We start from the raw sequence: 20508 nt of genomic DNA on the forward strand, positions 1-20508 counted from the left end.
AATGATGAAACATTTTTATGAAGAGATAATATATATTTCAATCAGCTGTTGGGTGTATTCTCTATCTGAAACTTTCATTAATGCGGTCTTAAATTATGTAAGATTTTATACTGGCAATCATCATATATTTAAGATAAAAGTAAACCATACAAAATTAGTATTTCTCTCTCTATAAGCTTGCATTGACTATTGTGTTATGTATTTACACTATAGTATAAAAAATGACTTTAATAAAATATTTCTTGCGAGATTTTTCGATATTTTAAGGGTAGGCTTAGAATTGAACTTTAACTAAGCACTACTTTTCCTCATTATATATATATTTCAAATTAAAGATAAAGATACTGTCTCTGTCTCTAATTAATATTGTGCTTGTAAAATCACCAAATCCCAATTCCAAGTTCAACCAATAAAAATACACAAAATCAATAATTATGAAAACACCAGGAGAAGTATAAAAAAAGAAGTCACTTGAACAAGAAGACCGAGAAAGTAGCTGTCAAGTCATTGTTCTCCAGACACGATCCCAAAGAACCACTTGATTCATTCTCGATCCAACAATGTTGGGAAATGAGACTTTAACAGATACTATTGATAAACTTTCAGAGGTCATTGGATTTAGATTGCCTTCTGTACAACTTCCACACCAAAAGTCATACACCTATTCTAGTCCTGTTCCTGCATTGTTGGTGGAGAATTTACCAAACAAGGTTAATGAACCATGTGTTCTAGGTGTAGATGAAGCAGGAAGAGGACCATGCCTTGGTATGGGAGGGTTTCTTTCTCTCTCTTTGTATAATTAAGAGTATCAAGAAAATTTCTCTTTTTGACATTTATATGTGTCCGTCTGTGGGTCCGTTTATTAATAGGACCAATGGTATATGCCGTCAGCTATTGTCCAGTTTCTCGTCACCAGGAATTCAAAGCCATGGGTTTTGATGGTAAAAAAAAGAGAGAGAATTAGAAAATAAATCCAGGTGATAGATTTTTGGTGAATCGAATTAAACATGGTGTACACGCATAAATATATTAGATTCCAAGAAACTCACGGAGGACCGCCGTACCGCATTGGCCAAAATTATTGAGGCTAATTTGGATTGGGTCGGCTGGGCTGTGTATGTAATTTCCCCCCAAGATATATCTGTCAATATGCTGGCTAGGTAAAGAAGAAACAATACAAAAGAAAAAGAGTCGAATGTGGTCAAGCTCTAGTTAAACAGAAAAAAGCCGCTGTGTAGACCTCCATTTAATCTCAATGAAATGGCTCACGACGCAACAATCAAGTTGATCCGTAGTGTTCTTGAGCAAAAAGTTAACTTGACAGAGGTATGGTAGAAACTTTTGATCTTTGAGTCTTATTTTTTTTAAAATAAAAATAAAAATGGATGTCTATATCCACAAAGATATATGTAGATCCTGTTGGTCCGTCGCAATCCTATCAGGTTAAGCTTTCTCGTAACTTTCCTGGTATATCTATCACAGTTGAACCAAAGGCAGATGCTCTCTATCCTATTGTCAGTGCAGCAAGTATCTGTGCTAAAGTTACACGTGATCAAATTGTCCAGAACTGGATTTGGACAGAAGAAGGCTTAGACATCCCTAAGAATTTTGGGTCTGGCTATCCTTCAGGTAAAGTAAAACACGAAAAATATATATAGATAGATAGAGATCACACAGAAATTAGTGTTTTAAGCAGCAAGAATTTACCTATCGTACAGATCCAAACACTGTAAAGTGGTTGAAGAAGAACGGAGATCGATTTTTTGGATATCCCAGTATCATTCGGTTTAGCTGGAAGACGATCTCTACTATAATCGAAGAACCCAAGAATATTGAATGGTAAATATTGTTAGCCTGGTAAAGCATAAAATCCAGCTCTGACCCCACATTGTGTAGGTCTGAAGATGAAGATGAAGAGCAGCCAAAAAGTGGCTTCAAGCGAAAGAAGGCAAATCCTGTGCAACACTTCTTAAAAACCAATAGAAAAGGGCGATTAGAAGGAAAATTGTATAGCAAGTTTACTCTGGACTCTGTATCGGAATTGTAGACTTAAGCGCACTTACCACCAGTCCGGAGAGTAAAGGACGGTCGGAGATTATAATAAAAAATTCGAAAAAAATTTTCTTGGAGGCTTCGTGTTTTTGAACGATGAGAAATCCCCCTTCTTTCACCTAGACATACCTTGGCCTTCACCCAAAAGTATTCTGCACCTTAACTTGCCAGAATCAAACGATAGCCGTCTATTGAAATAAACAATGTCTCACGTACCAGCCAGTAAGTCTATTTTACTTTATAAAATCCATCTGTTTACTTACACGCCCAACCCCCAGTCCTCAACCCCACCGAGAAGGACCTCCAGCTCTTGCTGGCCGCCCAGTGCCACCTCGGCAACAAGAACGTGAACACCCGCATGATTCCCTATGTTTACAAGCGCCGCGCTGATGGTAGGCTTCTTCTAGCGCTGTTCAAAACGGGTTTGCGCTTACTAAAACTATCCCCATCTTTTTAGGTATCAACATCATCAACCTTGGCAAGACTTGGGAGAAGTTGGTGTTTGCTGCCCGTGTGATCGTGGCTATTGAAGACCCCAAGGACATCGTAGTCATCTCTGCCCGTCCTTATGGCCACCGTGCTGCCTTGAAGTTCGCCAAGTACATTGGTGCCGAGGCTATCGTCGGTCGTTTCACACCCGGTACCTTCACTAACTACATCACCCGCACTTTCCGTGAGCCCCGTCTGATCATCTGCACTGATCCCCATTCTGACTTCCAGGCCATCAAGGAAGCCTCATATGTCAACATCCCTGTCATCTCTCTTGCTGACACCGATGCTTTCCTCCAGTATATTGATGTGGCCATTCCCACCAACAACAAGGGTAAGCACGCTCTTGGTCTTATATATTACCTCCTTGCCCGTACCGTCCTCCGTCTCCGCGGCACCCTTGACTACGCTTCCGAGTGGGATGTCATGGTTGATATGTTCTTCTACCGCGAGCCCGAAGAGGCTGAGAAGGAGCAGATCGCCGCTGCCGCCGAAGGAGGCCTTGAGGCTGGTGAATGGGGAGGTGCCCAAGAGGTCGACTGGACCATTGAGGGCGCCGTCGATGGCCCCGCTGGCATTGCTGCCGCCGCCAACGCAACCGCTTCTGCCGATTGGTCTACCCAGGCTGCCACTTCTGACTGGGCTGAGGATGTAAACCCTGCTGCTCCTACTTCTTCGTGGGATTAAATTTCAATCAAAAGAAAATAAGACAAGATCCAAAGCTTTCATAGATCAAATATGAAGCTATTTTGGATCACTAAAAACGCAAAGAAAAAGAAAATAATAAAATCGTTGACTTTTTGTTTGTTTGTTTGTTAAATAAGTTTTAAGAGTATATAGATATACATGTTTAAATTGTGTGATAAAAATTAAGTAAATATGGTCATTGGTGTAATGGCCTCTCGAAGATAAGAACCTAGCATGTTCTCGTCTTTAAGGTAGTTTGTGGGGAATTCGACCAAGTGGCCACGTACTTGGTCCAGTTGAAGTTGAATCTCTGGACCACTTAATTCTAGGTTTGCAACGTGTCCATGCGATACCTTGGTTGGGTCTGGAAGGAATTGTCGATGCTGCTCAAATGTGTGCACAGTATCGTCCGGAACACAGTGGAACAAATCACGGTATATTCCTGTATTGCGATTTGCAGTCTTTCGCCAGATTCCATAGTAAAACTCATCCGAAAGAGGATCAAGCGCGCGCGACTGATCGATGCTTGGCGGCGGCTTTTTTGAACCCTCTGATTTTCGCGGAAAATCAAAGATGTTTTCAGGATCTTTGTTTTCAATATCCTTAATCATATCCTCATTTGAAATATGATCATTTAAATTAGGGGAGCTTGGGGGGGTGTGTCTTGGAGTTGGTTTGCAGTGAATCGTATCTGGATTATTACACAATGCTCCCCAATCATCAAACTCGAGTAGGCCTAGATGCTCTTTCCACAGTTGCATTCGCAAACTGTGGGCAAACTTGGCTGCCTTGACCTGTAGGAATGAATAAATTATACGTTTCAATTGCATCAAATTGATTATTACTGTACCTCTTTACCGTTCATATAAGAAGGTACCATGGCAGTATCTTCGATTAACATAGCTACTTCTGAATCACGGTTTCCTAGTTGTGATCTATGATGGGTTAGATATAAGTTTTGCACAGCCTTGTGATTTACCTGTCGTTAATGTTGGCTAAAGAGCAGAGAAATAAACAGTGTTAATATAATGTAATACCAATTAGCAATTAACATACCAGAGCCTATTAATACTAATCTGTCGTCAACAATCATAATTTTGTCATGGATGTAGACCAGCTCGCTGACATAGTCTCTTGCATCGTCTTCAGCCATCAAACTGCGGCCTTCCGAGGATCCAGAAACAGAAAAACGTGGGTTATTCTCTGGGGTTTGGTTTGACTTGGACCCATTTTCAGTGGAATTTGATAATACAGTAGGCTCTGAGGATGAAGACTTCTTGTCGTCTCGGTCACGCGAGGTAATCTTATCCCAGTTACGAAGACAGTACCATCCGATATAATCATCAGGATTTATACCGACCTCTCTCAACTTCTCCATAATTGAGTTCCCTCCTCTTGAAATAGATATGTACTGGAAATGCATAACGTTGCTATAAAAGAAGAGCAATATTAATAAACCAAATGGCTTTAGCCAATACAAAGTATTCAATAAGAAAAACTTGCCGAGCTGCACTGGCCTCTTTTGAAGCCAGGTCACCTTCAAAGGCAGGAATCAAAGGTATCATGATAAATATCTTGAATTTCTCTTTCTTCTTGTGTGCCAACTTGATACGTTCTACCATGGCTTGAGCAATCTTGTTCCGTAATATTCCCTCTTGGGTAGTTGCGCTAACTACAAATAAACTTTCTTCATAAATATTATGGTTGAAATACACGGCTAATATATAAATGTAACTTACTAAAGAATTGGTTTTCAATATACACAAAATGTTTTGCTTTGCTAATGCACTCCATGTATGCATTGTAGATGGAATGCTGATCTTTCATTAACATTTATGCCTTTTATTATTATCGTTATTATCTAAAGCATTAAAAACCTACCTCTCGCTCAATTCCGGAACTCCATTCAGCAGAGCTTCTTAACAATTGTACACGGCATGTGCCTTCAAACCGTCTTTCGTCTCTTTCAGCAACAAATTCACCCTTGGGCATCAAAAATGGCACAGTCTGTCGATGTTTTCCTTTACTTGATTTTAGAAAATTCCATCTTTGAATAAAATGGCGCGCGACATCGCGCGCAATAGGGCCCACCTAAGAAATACAATTTTCAGACTGCTTAGTACAGAGATACTTTGTTTTCGGGTTGCTTCTCACCACAGCAATTGACATATCGTGCCATGGCATACGTGGAGTTACTCGTCTGTCAACCAGCGTTGTTGCAAAATTAGTCACTATAAGTAAAGTGTTTTAGAGTCTGCTTGTGTTTTACGATGTGTATTTACCATCAAGAAAGTCCTTTACGCGAGGATCAGAATAATCTTGCCCAGGGAATATTTCATGGGAGTGGCCTTTTGCTGGATAGTCTGCCAATCGATGGGAATGGGAGTCGTATCGTCTGTTTTTTTTTAAGTATATATAATTAATATCTATATATATTTTAACCTTTTCTCTTGTTGTCTTACCCCCAGCACAAATCTAGTCCACCAATGAAAGCAATTCGATTGTCAACAACAACCATTTTCTAAAAAAGCAATTAAGTGTTAAAACAATAGTGTTTATTATGCCCACTACCTACCTCATGGTGGGACCAGAACAAGATATTATTATCAACTGTACGATGATCAGGATGTCTTTGAACTAAATGATAGTTTTGATATGTTAGGAACAAATGAACAGCAGTAGTAATAGAAAATATCTTCTTCTTTTTCTTAAAAAAAAAAGACTGTTTTTACCAATAATATTTGGATGAAGATTTTGTAGGGCACGTTTGGTATGAGCAGACAAAATTGTTAACGCAACAGTCATCTCCTTGTAAACCACAATATAAACCATGACTCCCTCGGATGCTTTTCGTTGTAGTAGTCTATCAATTCTGAATTCTTCGTTCTCTGTTGGAGGTCTTCGAAGGTACTTGTTGTGTAAGAAATTGTTAAATAAATAAATAGTTAGATAGATAAAAAGCTTCGAACATTTGTTGTTATCTTCTTACAAGTTCAGGTGACAGCCACCAATCTGCAATATAAATCTCTTTCTTTGCAGCCAGAATAGCTTCTGCAACAGCATTGAAATGATCTGTTATGATTGATGTATTATTCAGTACTAGTGAAAAGACAAACGAGCAGCAGTGATAATTATTCCTAAGCCAGTTGTACATTACCTTCAGCATCTACGAACCATTTAACCTTTGCATTGTGACGAATAGGGGAAAAGGAGCCAAAACGATGGTTTGTAACCCAAGGACTGTTTTTAGAGACCTTTTGAATACTCTCCATCCACTCTTCTATCTGTCGTTTACTTCCTTTGATCTCAATTCTACGAAACCGGTTGACAAGGATAATATGGTTGTGGTATCTTCCAAAGATTCCTCGTTTACGGTTCGTTACTGAGAAGCTTTTGTCGAGTAGAAACACATCTGTAGGTACAGTGGAAGCAATGTCGGCCAAAAAGGCGATATATCTACATGTCTTTCAGTAGTAAATAACCATACTTGTGTGATTTGAGAAGTGTGTAAGATTATATGATTAACAATATTTTGACACTCACGAATCTCTCACAATCACCCATTCTTTTGACCAAATGTGTGGACGAATTATATTACTGCATATTCGAGGTGTGACGAAATTTACTCGATTCTCAAGGTAACCCTCTTTACCCTTCCAACCCATGTCTTGGACGATACTTGCAGCTGATATTTCAAGAAACTCACATATATCATAACTCACTAACATGTGGGCTCGTTTTAGTAGCTCACGAAGATATTTTGTGAGGGCTTGTCGTCGATTAAAAGCCATATCCTTTTTTTCATTTTCGTTTTCTGGCTCATGATCCCGATCTATTCCAATTGTATGCTTGGCAGAGCTGAGCCAGTTTCTGAATTGATTTGGGAAGTCAGGCGGTGCAGGAACATTGTCAGAGAGGTTTGATTTGAACTTGAGAGTGTAATGTAGACTGACAAAGTCTGTAATAGTCTTCCTGATCACCCATTTAACATCTCCATATTGCAATTCCATCCGAAATATCCACTGATTAATTCCCTTTGTCTGAAGCTCTGAATCGGTGACAGATACCTATGAGTTAGGCATTAGATATCTCCAATTGCTTTATTTTTTCTCTAAAATAAAAGCAAATAGAAAAACCTTACTATCATGCATTGTAAAAGAATTGGAGGCTAAATCAGGTTTGGGCAATTAATTTAACAATATATTAATACATTGTAAAGATCATCCTATTATTTTTTCTTCGGTTTACCAATTTTCGGTGATGTTCATCGGTCATAAATGATAAAAATGGTGGATCGAAAATAGGTGGATACCATGGAGCAATGGTTTGGGTTAACTGTAAAGGAATCTCTGGTTGGCGGTGAGGTTGATTAGGTAGGTTAGTGATAAGCTTCACTCGTTCGAGGGTTTTTGTCCATTTTTGCTTAGCATGGGCTCTTTCGGCTGGGTTGATCTGATGAACTTCATTTGGAATGGTAACCTCCGAAGAGTGAGGATGTACTTGATTATGGTGGTGCAGTTCATTTTCCTGAATGGGTAGAATAATCGGCTGTCCACTGGTTGATCCCTCTTGATGATCTCGGTCTGATGAAAATGGATGGGCAAAGTAGCTTTCCTGGTCTTCTCCGGGTCGATTATGCGTTGAATTCTCGAGTGCCTCAATGTCAAATGCGGATGGTAGAGCATCGTCTTCAATTTGATTTTCGAATGTTTTCCCCTTTTTGTTTCGGTAGTACTTTTGTGTACTTGGTGCAGTCAATTCATATTCTTCATTGGTATTTTCAGTGCTTTCTTGCATACTTGATTCATCACGTGTCTCGATGCTTCCGTGATCGTTTTGACTGTCGCTTTGTGCTAACGAAGATAGTTTGTCTAATACACGTTTCCATTGAGAAGGAAAATTCGATGCATCATCGGGTTGGTTTCCAGGTGTTGAATTCCTGAATCTATTAAAAGAATTTGGTCGAATCAAAGATGGGTATTGACGATTTTCCGGAGATTCAGGTGAGAGAATAGTGTCATCATAAGGACTAGCTGGAGTATTACGACGACTAGGGTCAATCGAGAGGTATGCTGAAACAGGAGTCTTAATGGCTCGTGTTCTCTGCTCGTTTAGCTTGGCATTTTCTGCTACTGGGTTTGACATTAAGCCTTGATGCCTATGTTGTAGAAGAGTGTGGAGAAATGGATATGTTTTTATTTATTTATATATTTATATATATATATATTTGCGGGAAAACGGAGCGAATTGATAAATTAGATACATGTGTATAAATACATATTAATCTGTAGCGGGACCTTTTTATCGCTAGAGTTGGTCCATACCTGTTTTGTTGGCCACTAAAATAAGATGGATTAAAGAGAGAAAGAGAAGAAGAAGAAAGGCGAGTAATCGATGTATATTTTTATGCTTGCATGCCTTGTTCTCATTCGTGCGTCAGAATATGTTCACATAATTGAGAGTGCTTTAGAAGATGTCAAAAAACCAATTGAACACATAAATCTGACCTAGATTAACATTCTCCCTAAAGCCAAAATAAAATGTACAAATATACACGTATAACCTTCATCATAATACTAGAAACGATCATCACCCCTCTTGCTCCTTTGCTAACTCTTACAGCTTCTCGCTTCTCGCTTCTCGCTTCACATTCCTATTCCTAGATTATTTGTACACCGACTTGGTGGCTATACTCAATCACCACCACAGATTGTGTGTGTAACCATATTCCCAAAATGTTATCGGTGTATTACTGTGTGAGTAATCGCCTTATATAGAAGTCCTATTTTTGATGCTGAATTTTAGTTAAAGATACATTTTCCAAAATATCAAAAATAGTTCAAAATACGTTCTGTTTCAAATAATATGTAATCTAAAAGGGAAGCCAAGATACCCCACGTAATTCACTATGTACAAATGTAGTGTGTTTACTTAAAGACTCCATACACATTAAATGAAAGCATATAATAAATTGTATATAGCTATTTCAAAATAGAGAAGAAAATGCTAAAGCTTAAAAAAATATAGGTTTAATAAGGCCCTACCTTTTTTATTTTGTTGAGATATATCTTATAAAATACCAAGTGTCTACACATAAGAATAAATGAAAGATAGTTAGTGTCCCATTACTCTATAGACTAAGAGTGCAGTTATTATATCTTAACTCATTCTGACGAGCCAACTAAGTACTACTCTTAGAGAAATAAGTCTCGAGATGAGTAAATAAAGCACAAATTATACTAAAGAGGTTATTTGATGAACTAAATATCATGCTATTAAAGAGAGTCATTAAACTCGGGTTAGCTTATATTCGGTACTTACCGAGTGTGACATTGAATGGAAAAAGTGCTATCGATCGCATAATATAGACCATATTTAGAAGTAGCACAAAATGACTAGTATAATAATCGTGAACATAGTGGTATGTCAATGATATAATAAATAATATGCTCCAGAGGTTTAACTTTCCTTGAAAGCATAATAAACTAAAGTACTTTATTTAGCTTTAATTATTAAGAGAGAGAAAAGCAGAAAGTAAATAACTCTTGGATACTTTTTTCAGAAAACTATAGTATTAGATACATTATGTTTAATAGATAAAGAGTAGCTTATAAAGTAAACAAGATACTGTGAAGGCAAGGCAAGGCAAGGCAGGGCAGGGCAATAAAAAAAATGGGCCTCACAGACGGATCTGATAGCAACAAAAAATATCGCCATGGTTAGGCATGAAAAATATTTTGCCCCTCCAAGACAACAGGCAAAAGTCTCGGGATTTTAAAACAAGTTCCCTTTTTGAACTTATAATATTTCTAAAAATGGGATTTATTTTTTAAATGCTTTTTTTTTCTTGTTTCACCACACTTCCTGAGCACTTTCCACTAGCATTAATCCAATGGTGGAATATAAGAGACAAACGTGTATTCCTGAAACGTACCTTTATTCAATTGAGTTATCTGGTGACGCTGGATTATTATATAACAGTAAAAAATAAAGGTTATTCCAATGTTTCTTAAAGAATATTGTTTTTATACACTGTGCTTTCGCTAATGTTTCATAAACTGTTGGTTTCTTTTTCACAGATCAGTAGATAAGTTCCCAGAAAAATTCTTTGTTAATTTACAGAAATAATTTAGCTCTCAAATACATACAAAAACGTGCATAGAAATTTAATTAGAGAGTTGTTGTGAAAGCGTATTGTTAGATACAAGGACGCACATTTATTAAAAAGAAAAGGGTATTATTGTTAGGCCATTAACAAAAGGGAAATTTATGATAGAAAGAGCACGATAAGTTAAAGACAGTCCGATTAAAATAAGCAGGTCTCAAGGTATATATATATATATATATATATTGTCTTCACCAAGAATTTTTCTAGAAAGAATAATGCAGCGTGTAGCTCAAAAATCTGAAGGAAAGGTATATAATCTAGAGAAACGAGTACCCATTATATATTGAGAAAATAGCTGTGTAAGTTATTGAGACATATAATCAGGATAATTCGGCCCACTCTATATATATTAGGGTCCTTCAGGCTGTAACCAACTGTCCTTTTCAGAAACAATTGATTGACGGTGTGCTGGATTTACACAATAACCGGTAGGAAATTCAGGACTGACGGTTTTGGTTCCAAGTCCACATCCGAACACAATTCATCGCTCCGTCAAGAGTTTCAAACAGGTTAGTTAATTTGAGGTCTTGCCAAAGTTGTGGTGTTCTGTTTATCTCTATCATGTTTTGAAAGATCTTTTTCTGGGTAGTAAAATTTTACCTGAATGGGATTTCCGAGATGAGAAATCATTCATGGAGAAAATCAGAAAGCATTTTAAGACTATACTTCGGCACAGCTTGGTGCATATCAGGAACAGCTCAAAATCTACTTGAAAGACATTCATGCTGAGTCTGACTGAGGTATATTCCTGAGAAAGATGGAAGACTCTGAAGAACGCATACAAAATCAAAGTCAACCTTTAATATCAACATACATTTTTTTAAATATATATATATTTCAAAGTGGATATTTATTGTAGTAAAGTTTGAAAGTTGGTTTATTTCTCATAATCAGTATATTATAGAATGATAAGCTACACTATGGTAAAAAAGGAAGCTTTAGTAAAGGATTATTTGAATCGAGATCCATCCAAACACCACACTCTTGTAGGAACATCTGGACTCCAATAGACCGCTCCTTATCTATAATGAACTCCTTCCCTTTTCTTCTGACTGTTTCCGAAACTGTCTCATAAAACCATTGGTGAACGAATTTGCCATCCCTTAAGAAATTTGTACCTTTTTGTTATAGGAATAGATAGATTTATTGAAAGTAACTTTGTACAGAGTCTTAGAAATAGGAATAAAAAGTGAGATTGGAACACTTAAAATAGAACTTCTCATTTTTCGAAACGATCTTTGGCTTTAAGTCCATCTTACTGGCAACCAATGGATTTAGAGTTTATGTCTTGTGGTTGGTGCTTTGGTTGAACAGGGATATATCAGTACATCCCTCGTCCAGTAGCCATCGTATGAGGCCCCAGTATTAAAGAACTTGCGGGATACACATCACTTCATCCGCATGGTGGCATGGTAAGTGCACTGGAACTCGCTCACCACCAGAGCTCATCCCTGGCCATTTTTGTGGATGTGGCTTTCACCTTCCTCAAGCCAAGTATTCACTTTTCCATCGTAGGAGTAAAAAACACCTCGATCTTTTCATTCTCATCGGTAAAATCTGACATATGCTGCTTACATACCATCAGTCTTGTTGTCCATGGATGGCAATATTTCATAACATTGGGTCTCTCGTGTCCATCAAAACAAACGTCCTGGGTGTTTTTACGGTGGACATATCCCAGACTCTCATGCATTCCCATGTCAGGCTTGTGGATACGTTTTCTTTTACGCCTAGTCATGATGGGAAAATGATTTCATTAAGGCACTTCATGAGCTTAACAAAAGTTTGACTTTCAGCTTTTGGGCACGAGGTCAAACTGTGCTTTAGATAAAAAAATCAAAACATAAAAAGGTAGGGATGTATATAAGAATACTTTGAGACTGTATATAGGTTTTCTTTATTAAAGAATAAAAAGTTCTCCTTTTTATACAAAAACACAATCTGTTCTGTCGGACACATCTTAGTTTCTCAGGGTCCTCTTTCTTTACCATATTTAGTTATTAGAGAGCTGATACTGCCACACTTATAGCTTAATTCAATAGAGGTACTACAATATTGAATCGGTACTTTTTGAGATACCATCTATACAGCACTGACTGTAATAATTATTTCTCTGATTGCTTTACCACACACACACACACATATATACATAATATTTATCTATTGATAAGATGATAGCTACTTAGCTATAAAAATATAAGGATGCTCTTACATGTGTTAAGCATGAAAAATTGTATGTCTGGATCATCACATAAACTATTCCTTTTTCAAGTCTTCATCGTCAACAATCGAAGAACGCTTGTCATGTTTGTCCTGCTGGTGCCCGGGAATTCCTCCGAGCTCAAGAAATTCTTTTGCCCAGGCACGGACTTTTGCTCCGCAGTACTTGGAAGGTGAGTCCCACATAAGCTCTGCTGCTCTTTCAGATGCTTCGATCTTTCCAGAATTCTCCAAGAGACGCCTGAAATAGTCCCTCAAAACAATCTGTTTGGTATCTTCAAATAAGGCAGACTTAATTAACTGGTTATCTGATCCAAGTAGTGGGTTTAATTTGTCGCTAATCATCTCAAATGCTCCACGAATTTTTTCAAGTTTCTTATCGTTTGGTTTCTTGTCTACAATCAAAGTCGTGGTTGTAGGTGAGACTTGCTTAACAGGGACTGAGAAACCGAAGTCAGCAAGTGTTCTGACCTTCTTGTCTTTGTTTGCCTCAAGCTCTCCTTTCGCTTTTCTTTTGTTGCGTATGCTTGATGGTCTAGAGTCTCTTTTATTAAGCGCGCGAAGATCATCTTTTGTTTCTTTTTCTAATCTTGCAAGGGCTCGATAATATCCAGCAACCATCATATCCGTAGTTAAATCTAAGAGCTCCCAGTCGTTCTCTTCTACAGGTTCCTCTTCTGCAGCTGAACTTTCTGTATCATTGACAATAACTGGAGGCTTTGCACAGAATTTTCCATCTTGTCTTCGTGGCATTTTAGAAGTAAGGACGGAGCGAGCATTTTTACGACCCATTTTTAAGAATTTGTTTTGGTAGAAGTAAAAGAAGTATTTTCAGGGCAGTCTTAATAGACACCTAAGTCACATCCAAAAATGGGGTTTACACTCAGAATCGTACACCTAGTTACTAATTTAGGACATTAATTTTTGCATCTGCTATCAGAGAAAAGAAATCAAAGGTGCTCTCGGAATTGTTTTTCGATAAAGAATTCTTTATCGAAAAACAATAATGTTCCTTTTTTAGAAGATTAATATGTGCCAAATATAGATGTTGTGTAATTAATAATACGTCGGTGTTATAGTCAGTACTATACTCCAAAGATATAAACTTATTTGAAAGCATATTAAAGGAATACTTTTTCTTGTGGCTTTATCACTATGAGGAAGCATGTAATATTCGTCTTCAAGCAAAGAACTTGGTGCAAGATAGCATACCATATATTATTTTGAGTAGAAATTACCGGTTTGTATAGCAAATAAGACCCTGAAAATAATATATAACAGTAAGATAAAAGCGATTGTCAAATGATGTTCTGATAGTAGTAAAAATATACTTCTATATTTGGATATTAAAAAAATTTTATCCCTGCTAGAGAGCAGGTATAAAAAGTACGGTCTTTAAAAATATTGTTCCTTTTTTGAAAAAAAGATACTTCTAAAATAGGAACATATTGTTTTTTGATAAAAAATTCTTTATCGAAAAACAATTCCGAGAGCACCTCAAGTCTCAATATTCTTCTTCCCCTGCTATTAAATGGAAACACCGCACTTTTTCAAAAGTAAATAACTTTGTCAGAAATGAGAATATTAACAAACTGCTCGCTCAGATTTATTAAGAAACATTTTATCCATGACAATGAGCAAGGAATTATTTGCTTTTGTAATTTCTGACAAAGTTGTTTACTTTTGAAGAAAAGCGCCGGGGTCAATAATTCTTCGTCTGCGTAAGAAAGGTACAATATACTATGATACTCAGTCCAATGGAAAGACTCTCTACTGGCAAATACCCGTATTTTTTTTAATACCCATTACAGCTTGGAATAAGCATGAATTAATTTATTCTACGTGGATAAATATAATTTTTATAAGGTGTCTAGCATACAATCTGTATGACAGTATTTACTTTAACTTATTTTCTCTTGTGCATATAATCTATCTACAAACCATTTTTTTAAACCTTTTATTTATTTATTTATTTATTTATTAACTAATAATTTATTTTATAGATACTACTAATAAGAGTCTATTAATTATTCATTTGAGTGGACCATGGGTTCGTATCCACAGCAGATAACGGTTGGTTTCCAATAAAAGTATGATGTTGAATTGTTTGACTTAAAAATGGGGACTGTGAGTCCAAAGATTTACCGAAGGCATTTGGAGTCGTGTAAGCCCGCGAATAAGGACTGTTAGTCGGCATTAATGGCTCAACATTGGCTATTTGAGTAAATGGGTTTAATGGTCTAGCAGATCCATCGACTCGAGTGAACGGATTAGGATGGGTGTTTCTTGGCAATGTATATTCGTGAAACAAAGAGGATTCTTGGGGAATATCTACTGAGTGTGTTAATAATTAAATTTGTAACATGCAATTTTTACCATAGGATGATCGTTCAAATGGATTCGTCGATGTACTGTATGATTTTATTTCTTGGGTGTAAAATGGGTTGGTGGACTGAGGTATACGTGGTGTACTAGGCATACTTGACACGCTGGCAGTATCTGTTATACTTCCAACAAAAGTAGACTTTGGTGATTGTGTCCAAGAATAACCTTGTACTTCGTTCACTGCAGAAGGGCTTGATATTAGCTCTGTCTGTTCAGTAACATTTGTGTCTTGGCTGATAGGTACTGGTGCTTGCGCATTCAAAGAGTTGGACAGTATGCGAATGGCCATGACGAGGTTGCCATGTGTTTTGAATAGTGCGTTCATATTTCTCTGTGTATCTTTAAATCCCAGTACATCAAGCTGTGCCATAGGTCCATTGTATTTCTCATGGTCGGCTATTGCAAGTGGGGTAGAGAATGATTTTTGAGGAGCTGCATTTATTGCGCTCTAATTGAACTGTTCAATACGCTTGTCCAAGTCTAGTAATCCACACAACTTACTTGTTGTATTTCATCCTGGAAGGCTTTCTTTTCCCACTTTAATCGAATATACTTTTCTAATGCACTAAGCGCACCAAGCAAATTAAAAGTTAGCCATGTGCAGCCCTTAATACTTGGGTTTTATGGCATACAAATCATCATCTTGGGTAATTGGTAAGGGGTGGTTTTCAGGGTGAGGATTAATAATCCTATTAACTTCCATGTTGCTTCCTGCACTTTTCATCGTCTATTAAATATTCACATGTATATGTTAATATCAACCGACTCTTATTCTTTATATAGTGTTACTGTATTGACCTGAATTTGTTCTAATGACCACTGGTCCATAGTGACGGATTTAACCTTTGATATATGTGTGCCCATTTTTCGGTGAAGGCTTGCACACCTTATACAAAGGAATACTTTAAGAGAATACGATGCCCAGCGTGGATCTTGAAGATAAAAAATAGAGAAACAATGTTAATAACAAGTGGATTTCGAAGAATGAGTAAAGTGTAATTGACCCTACTTCTTGATTGGCAATCTGCACATCGCTCATTTCCTGCCTTTTTGAGTAATTCTTCGAGGATACGCTCATGGCGATCCTGCATTGCTTTTGATTGCTTCTCTCGCATGTTGTTTGAATGAAGCTGGACAATTGCAATAAAAAACCAATTATGGAATATTTAAGATTGGTTGCAATATTGTTACACAATTTTGAACCAGTATAAATTAGGTTGTTCAAATCTAGCCATCTGTTGTTCCGCTCAAAAATCTTCTCATGGTTCTTCCACTTTCTAAACTTGTCGTGCTAGAAATTGCTGGACTTGCTCCTGCTCCCTATGCTGGTATGATATTGGCAGACTTTGGAGCTGATGTGATCCGCATAGATAGGACACAAGGCTCCAATACGGATGTATTGACAAGGTACAGAAAACAAACGGACTAATAATTATACTAAAACGGCGTATAAACACGCTAGTAACAAGCGTAAAAGAAACCCCATCTCAAATAATATTTATAAATTTAACCATTCAGAAACAAGAGGTCGATTGCGTTAGATTTAAAGAATCCTCTTTCAATCGAAACAATAAAGAGGCTAGTATCAAAGGCTGATGTTATTCTGGATCCATTTCGGCCTGGGGTTATGGAAAAGCTAGGACTTGGGCCAGATGTACTCTTAACAGTAAACGAAAAGCTCATTTATGCACGTCTGAGTGGATTTGGTCAAACAGGACCTATAGCTTTAAAAGCAGGACATGACCTGAACTATCTTGCAATCTCAGGAGCATTGGAGGTAAGGTGTATAAGAAACAACAAAATAATATCCAAAATAATAATACTACATATATCTTAATATAAATACATTGGATAGATGATGGGACGACACAAAGAAGTGCCCCACTTTCCCCTTAATATTCTAGGTATTAGTGTAGTTATACTATAGCAAACTTATATTAACCAAGTTTCCAGCTGATTTTGCGGGTGGGGGAATGATGTGTGTCATGGGAATTATGATTGCTCTCTTTGAAAGAGTTAGCTCTGGAAAAGGACAAGTTATTGATGCAAATTTAGTAAGAACAAGATTTTTTATAAAAAAGGAAACTCCCAGTATTCTGAACCTTGTATTTATGCATTAATAGACATCTGGCACATCTTATCTTGCAACTTTCCCTATGCTGATGCGACAACATAAGTTATTGTGGGAAGGTGAAAGAGGTACAAACACCTTGGATAGCGGTGCCCATTTTTATGAAGTATATAGAACAAAAGATGATCGTTTTATGGCAGTGTATGTTTTATATGAATGGATTGGTATTATCTATATTTTTTTTATTCCAACATTTTATTAATAATCTAGAGCTTGCCTTGAACCTCAATTTTACGCGCAATTTCTTATTGGATTGAATCTTTCCAAGGAAATCTTGCCAGATCAACTGGATAATGCACAGTGGCCTGCTATGAAGAAGAGGATTTCGGGAATATTCATGACAAAGACACAATCTGAATGGACTAGAATATTTGACGATCTGGATGCTTGTACTACACCGGTATTATCGATGGAAGATAGTGTGCCTGGCGGTGATACTCCTAAAACTGGTCAACGCTGGCCCCGTAAGGCTGTGTTTCCCCAGCCGGCCCCACTTTTATCGCGTACTCCAGGAATTCATGTAGCTGATCCAACTGGTGACCCATTTCTGACGGTGGGAAAACACTCTGTTGAAATTCTATCCCAGTTTGAGTTTGACAAGACAGTGATTCAAAGATTATTAAATGAGGGGGCAATGGTTGATGTTGGATTTCGTCACAAAATGTAGCTTGAATTATAGGAATATATATATATATATTAAGTGTTTATAAAACTCTCGAATACTAGTAAAAAGAAAATTTTATAAAAATATAACATTACTATTTCTCCTTTTACAAAGCCGGCTGATTTTCATAGAATTTGTATAAAAGCTGGATATTAGACAAGTTATCCCGGGAGGTCAATATCAATATCAGTATATATATGTATATCTGGTTTCCTTTTAAGAGAAGAGATACATACATCTTCTTTTATAGTTTAGTCCTTGTATTCAAATATCAAACACAAAAAGCGAATATAAGAATAAATGACTGAATATATGACAGTAAATAAGAAGAAGAAAAAGATCTTATATTCTAATACATACGTATGAAATACTCTACAAACCACAATCATGTTTGTTTGAGGGTTTCTTTTCATACCCAAATCCCCTAAAAATACAAATATTTGGTTTAATAGTAAATGATAAGATAAATTTATAATAGTGTAATATTCTGCTATTAGTACTACGGGCCAATAAGTCTCAATACATCGGTTCAATTGAATAAACACAAGGTAGCCCAGCTGTGATTACAAAATCTAAAGGATAGGAAGGTTTGAAAATATATGCACATACATTTAAGCTGTATCTAAGAATTGTATAGTAATATCCAAAGCGTAAAAAGCATATTAAAGTGTATTTAATCTTTTAGGACTAAGTATAAAAGTCTTTTTCGAAATAGAGAATTTTTTTTTCATCTAGAGCCGATAATAATACAACAACTTGTTAAGGACGCCTTGACAGAAAACGTAGGGCTAGCATATGCGAGTATTGTATGGGAATATAAGGTGTTGAATAGCTTTGGTTAACTTCATGTCGTAAAGACATGTAGTTTGGGCTTTAACCAAAAAGACCTCAATCTGGAACAAAAGATCCGGGTAGAGATACTGCGACGATTATGTCCACGTTAAATTTTGCGCTAGAATTACGTATTTACTTTAACTTCAAGTATTTACGGGATTCAAATGCCTCGCAATAAACCCACATATCTATCTAAAAAGAAAGTAAAAATCACTATTATTTTGATTTGATTTTAAAAAATAGACTTTTAGGGTCCAAGAATATATTCGTTTGGTTGTGTATATATTTTGGTTTTTTAGTTATATACATTATTTGTACATAAGGTAGTAAAGAAATTATTTTTCTTTTTCAAGTTTAAAATGTTGTTAATCCCATTTTAGTGGACTTTTACTATGTCAAAGATTTTCAAAGAAAAATAAAATACACACACGCAGACATGCATTTAAATATAAATATATGTATATATGTTCTTTACAGAAGTTTAATTCAGGCAAAATATAACCAAGTTTCGAGAGAGGGCAGCTTCAATCTAAAGTATATAAAAATAATAACCATTAATCGATGGTTGTATTAATAAACTTTTTTTTCCATCCTTTGGTTCCCGGATAGAGCTGTCACTAAAAATATAAGACATGCCAGGTCAATTAAAACCTACCAGATGGTGTAAATAGACATCTCCGCACTGTCACATAGTGACATCAGCCGCAAATTTTTTTTTGGTGGCGGGAGCACCGGAAAGATTGTTTTTTGTTGCCTCATCTGGCACACCTTGGGTTTTTTCCTTCTCTTCTCTTTTACGTTCGTGTCGAAACCCAAAGGAGTTTTAAATCATGGCTCACGCAAACGTCTGGAACGCTCACCCCCGCTCGAACGGCAAGGGCTCTCGTCAGTGGTACGTTGAGAAAAAGAAATGTTGAAAAAACGGAAACGATCCGATTACGAAGAAGAAAAATATGACCTTGTTTTGATGAGACGATGAAAAAAAAAGAGAGAGGGAGAAAGAAAAAAATAATATCAAGGGTCATCTCGAACGATTTGTCAGGCAAGAACATGCCCATTGATAAAATACTTTTTTTTATTACTTAGCCGTGTCTGCGCTCACCGTGCTGGTTTGATCCGCAAGTACAACATCAACATCTGCCGTCAGTGCTTCCGCGAGTACGCTAGCGATATTGGTTTCAACAAGGTAAAATACGATTGATGGGTAGGATGATTGAACAAAAGAAAACTTACAGATGGGCTGTTTCTTTAGTACCGTTAAATTCTTCTATAGACGTGTACAACGCCGGTCATTAGAAACTGTAGGATTATCTTGCCCATCCATTTGTGCAATAGAAACTCTTTTTCTGACCAAGCAATAAAAAAAACCTTGTCAAATTCAAACAAAACAAACAAAACAAACAAAAAAAGACTTGATCCTGATTAAGAAATGTGTAAAATGAAATAGAACGATTGTGCGAGCAGTTTTGCCCTGAATGAAAATGATGTTTGGGATACAAGAATTAGTCAAAAGTTACCAAGAAATAATATGTTACTTCTATTTAAGCTGGACTTGATGGACTGTATTATCTTCTTTAGTGTATTATTGTTGTGTATAAAATCTAGAGACTTTCTACAACTTCTTGGGTTGTTTGATTTGTAATCTCATCCACTCAGTTTTATGCAGACCTAAAGACCATCACACAAATGCTTTTAGAACAGCCATTTATGAAATATTCTTTTTACTTTAATTAATAAAAACCCATATAAAGCACTATATGCACACATAGATATATTAAACGGTATCCTTTAGAAAATGTTTTTGTGAGAATATCTGCCTAATAGTACACAATATTGTCTTGATATACTTACTGATATTGATTCATTTATCTTGTGTGT

General features: G+C 36.6%; 8 protein-coding genes across 8 annotated transcripts; 4 read left to right on the top strand and 4 right to left on the bottom strand.

Moving 5' to 3' along the window:
- Window positions 1-560: 560 nt before the first annotated feature.
- On the top strand, window positions 561-1843 carry PHYBLDRAFT_110518 (hypothetical protein; the record flags this gene model as incomplete). Its single annotated transcript, XM_018428169.1, has 6 exons — window positions 561-765; window positions 870-941; window positions 1034-1160; window positions 1239-1326; window positions 1404-1629; window positions 1719-1843. The coding sequence occupies 6 exons, from the start codon at window positions 561-563 to the stop codon at window positions 1841-1843; spliced, it is 843 nt and encodes a 280-aa protein (XP_018293914.1).
- A 330-nt stretch (window positions 1844-2173) lies between these two features.
- Window positions 2174-3362, top strand: PHYBLDRAFT_132047 (hypothetical protein). The gene is made up of 3 exons (XM_018429460.1): window positions 2174-2274; window positions 2331-2444; window positions 2510-3362. The coding sequence occupies exons 1-3, from the start codon at window positions 2256-2258 to the stop codon at window positions 3226-3228; spliced, it is 852 nt and encodes a 283-aa protein (XP_018293915.1). The 5' UTR covers window positions 2174-2255; the 3' UTR covers window positions 3229-3362.
- A 48-nt stretch (window positions 3363-3410) lies between these two features.
- Window positions 3411-8373, bottom strand: PHYBLDRAFT_59406 (hypothetical protein; the record flags this gene model as incomplete). Its single annotated transcript, XM_018440489.1, has 17 exons — window positions 3411-4022; window positions 4079-4163; window positions 4208-4223; window positions 4285-4658; window positions 4687-4945; window positions 4968-5043; window positions 5110-5319; window positions 5383-5459; window positions 5511-5623; window positions 5691-5749; window positions 5804-5865; window positions 5961-6138; window positions 6218-6300; window positions 6386-6684; window positions 7159-7295; window positions 7370-7396; window positions 7477-8373. 17 exons carry the CDS (start codon window positions 8371-8373, stop codon window positions 3411-3413), a joined length of 3564 nt encoding a protein of 1187 aa, XP_018293916.1.
- A 2460-nt stretch (window positions 8374-10833) lies between these two features.
- PHYBLDRAFT_142861 (hypothetical protein) lies at window positions 10834-12134 on the bottom strand (the record flags this gene model as incomplete). The annotated part of the gene is made up of 3 exons (XM_018430884.1): window positions 10834-10952; window positions 11063-11163; window positions 11899-12134. 3 exons carry the CDS (start codon window positions 12132-12134, stop codon window positions 10834-10836), a joined length of 456 nt encoding a protein of 151 aa, XP_018293917.1.
- Window positions 12135-12652: 518 nt separating this feature from the next.
- On the bottom strand, window positions 12653-13408 carry PHYBLDRAFT_142862 (hypothetical protein; the record flags this gene model as incomplete). Its single annotated transcript, XM_018430885.1, has 1 exon — window positions 12653-13408. The coding sequence occupies one exon, from the start codon at window positions 13406-13408 to the stop codon at window positions 12653-12655; it is 756 nt and encodes a 251-aa protein (XP_018293918.1).
- A 2361-nt stretch (window positions 13409-15769) lies between these two features.
- On the bottom strand, window positions 15770-16092 carry PHYBLDRAFT_110214 (hypothetical protein; the record flags this gene model as incomplete). Its single annotated transcript, XM_018428156.1, has 2 exons — window positions 15770-15933; window positions 16011-16092. The coding sequence occupies 2 exons, from the start codon at window positions 16090-16092 to the stop codon at window positions 15770-15772; spliced, it is 246 nt and encodes an 81-aa protein (XP_018293919.1).
- A 170-nt stretch (window positions 16093-16262) lies between these two features.
- On the top strand, window positions 16263-17905 carry PHYBLDRAFT_132050 (hypothetical protein; the record flags this gene model as incomplete). Its single annotated transcript, XM_018429461.1, has 6 exons — window positions 16263-16408; window positions 16520-16778; window positions 16857-16905; window positions 16955-17055; window positions 17125-17273; window positions 17343-17905. 6 exons carry the CDS (start codon window positions 16263-16265, stop codon window positions 17797-17799), a joined length of 1161 nt encoding a protein of 386 aa, XP_018293920.1. The 3' UTR covers window positions 17800-17905.
- A 1529-nt stretch (window positions 17906-19434) lies between these two features.
- Window positions 19435-20054, top strand: PHYBLDRAFT_35679 (hypothetical protein). Its single transcript, XM_018440059.1, has 3 exons — window positions 19435-19522; window positions 19717-19816; window positions 19883-20054. The coding sequence occupies exons 1-3, from the start codon at window positions 19461-19463 to the stop codon at window positions 19889-19891; spliced, it is 171 nt and encodes a 56-aa protein (XP_018293921.1). The 5' UTR covers window positions 19435-19460; the 3' UTR covers window positions 19892-20054.
- The last annotated feature ends 454 nt before the right edge of the window (window positions 20055-20508 follow it).

Source organism: Phycomyces blakesleeanus (assembly GCF_001638985.1).
Source record: "Phycomyces blakesleeanus NRRL 1555(-) unplaced genomic scaffold PHYBLscaffold_6, whole genome shotgun sequence".
NCBI classification, from domain to species: Eukaryota; Fungi; Mucoromycota; class Mucoromycetes; order Mucorales; family Phycomycetaceae; genus Phycomyces; species Phycomyces blakesleeanus.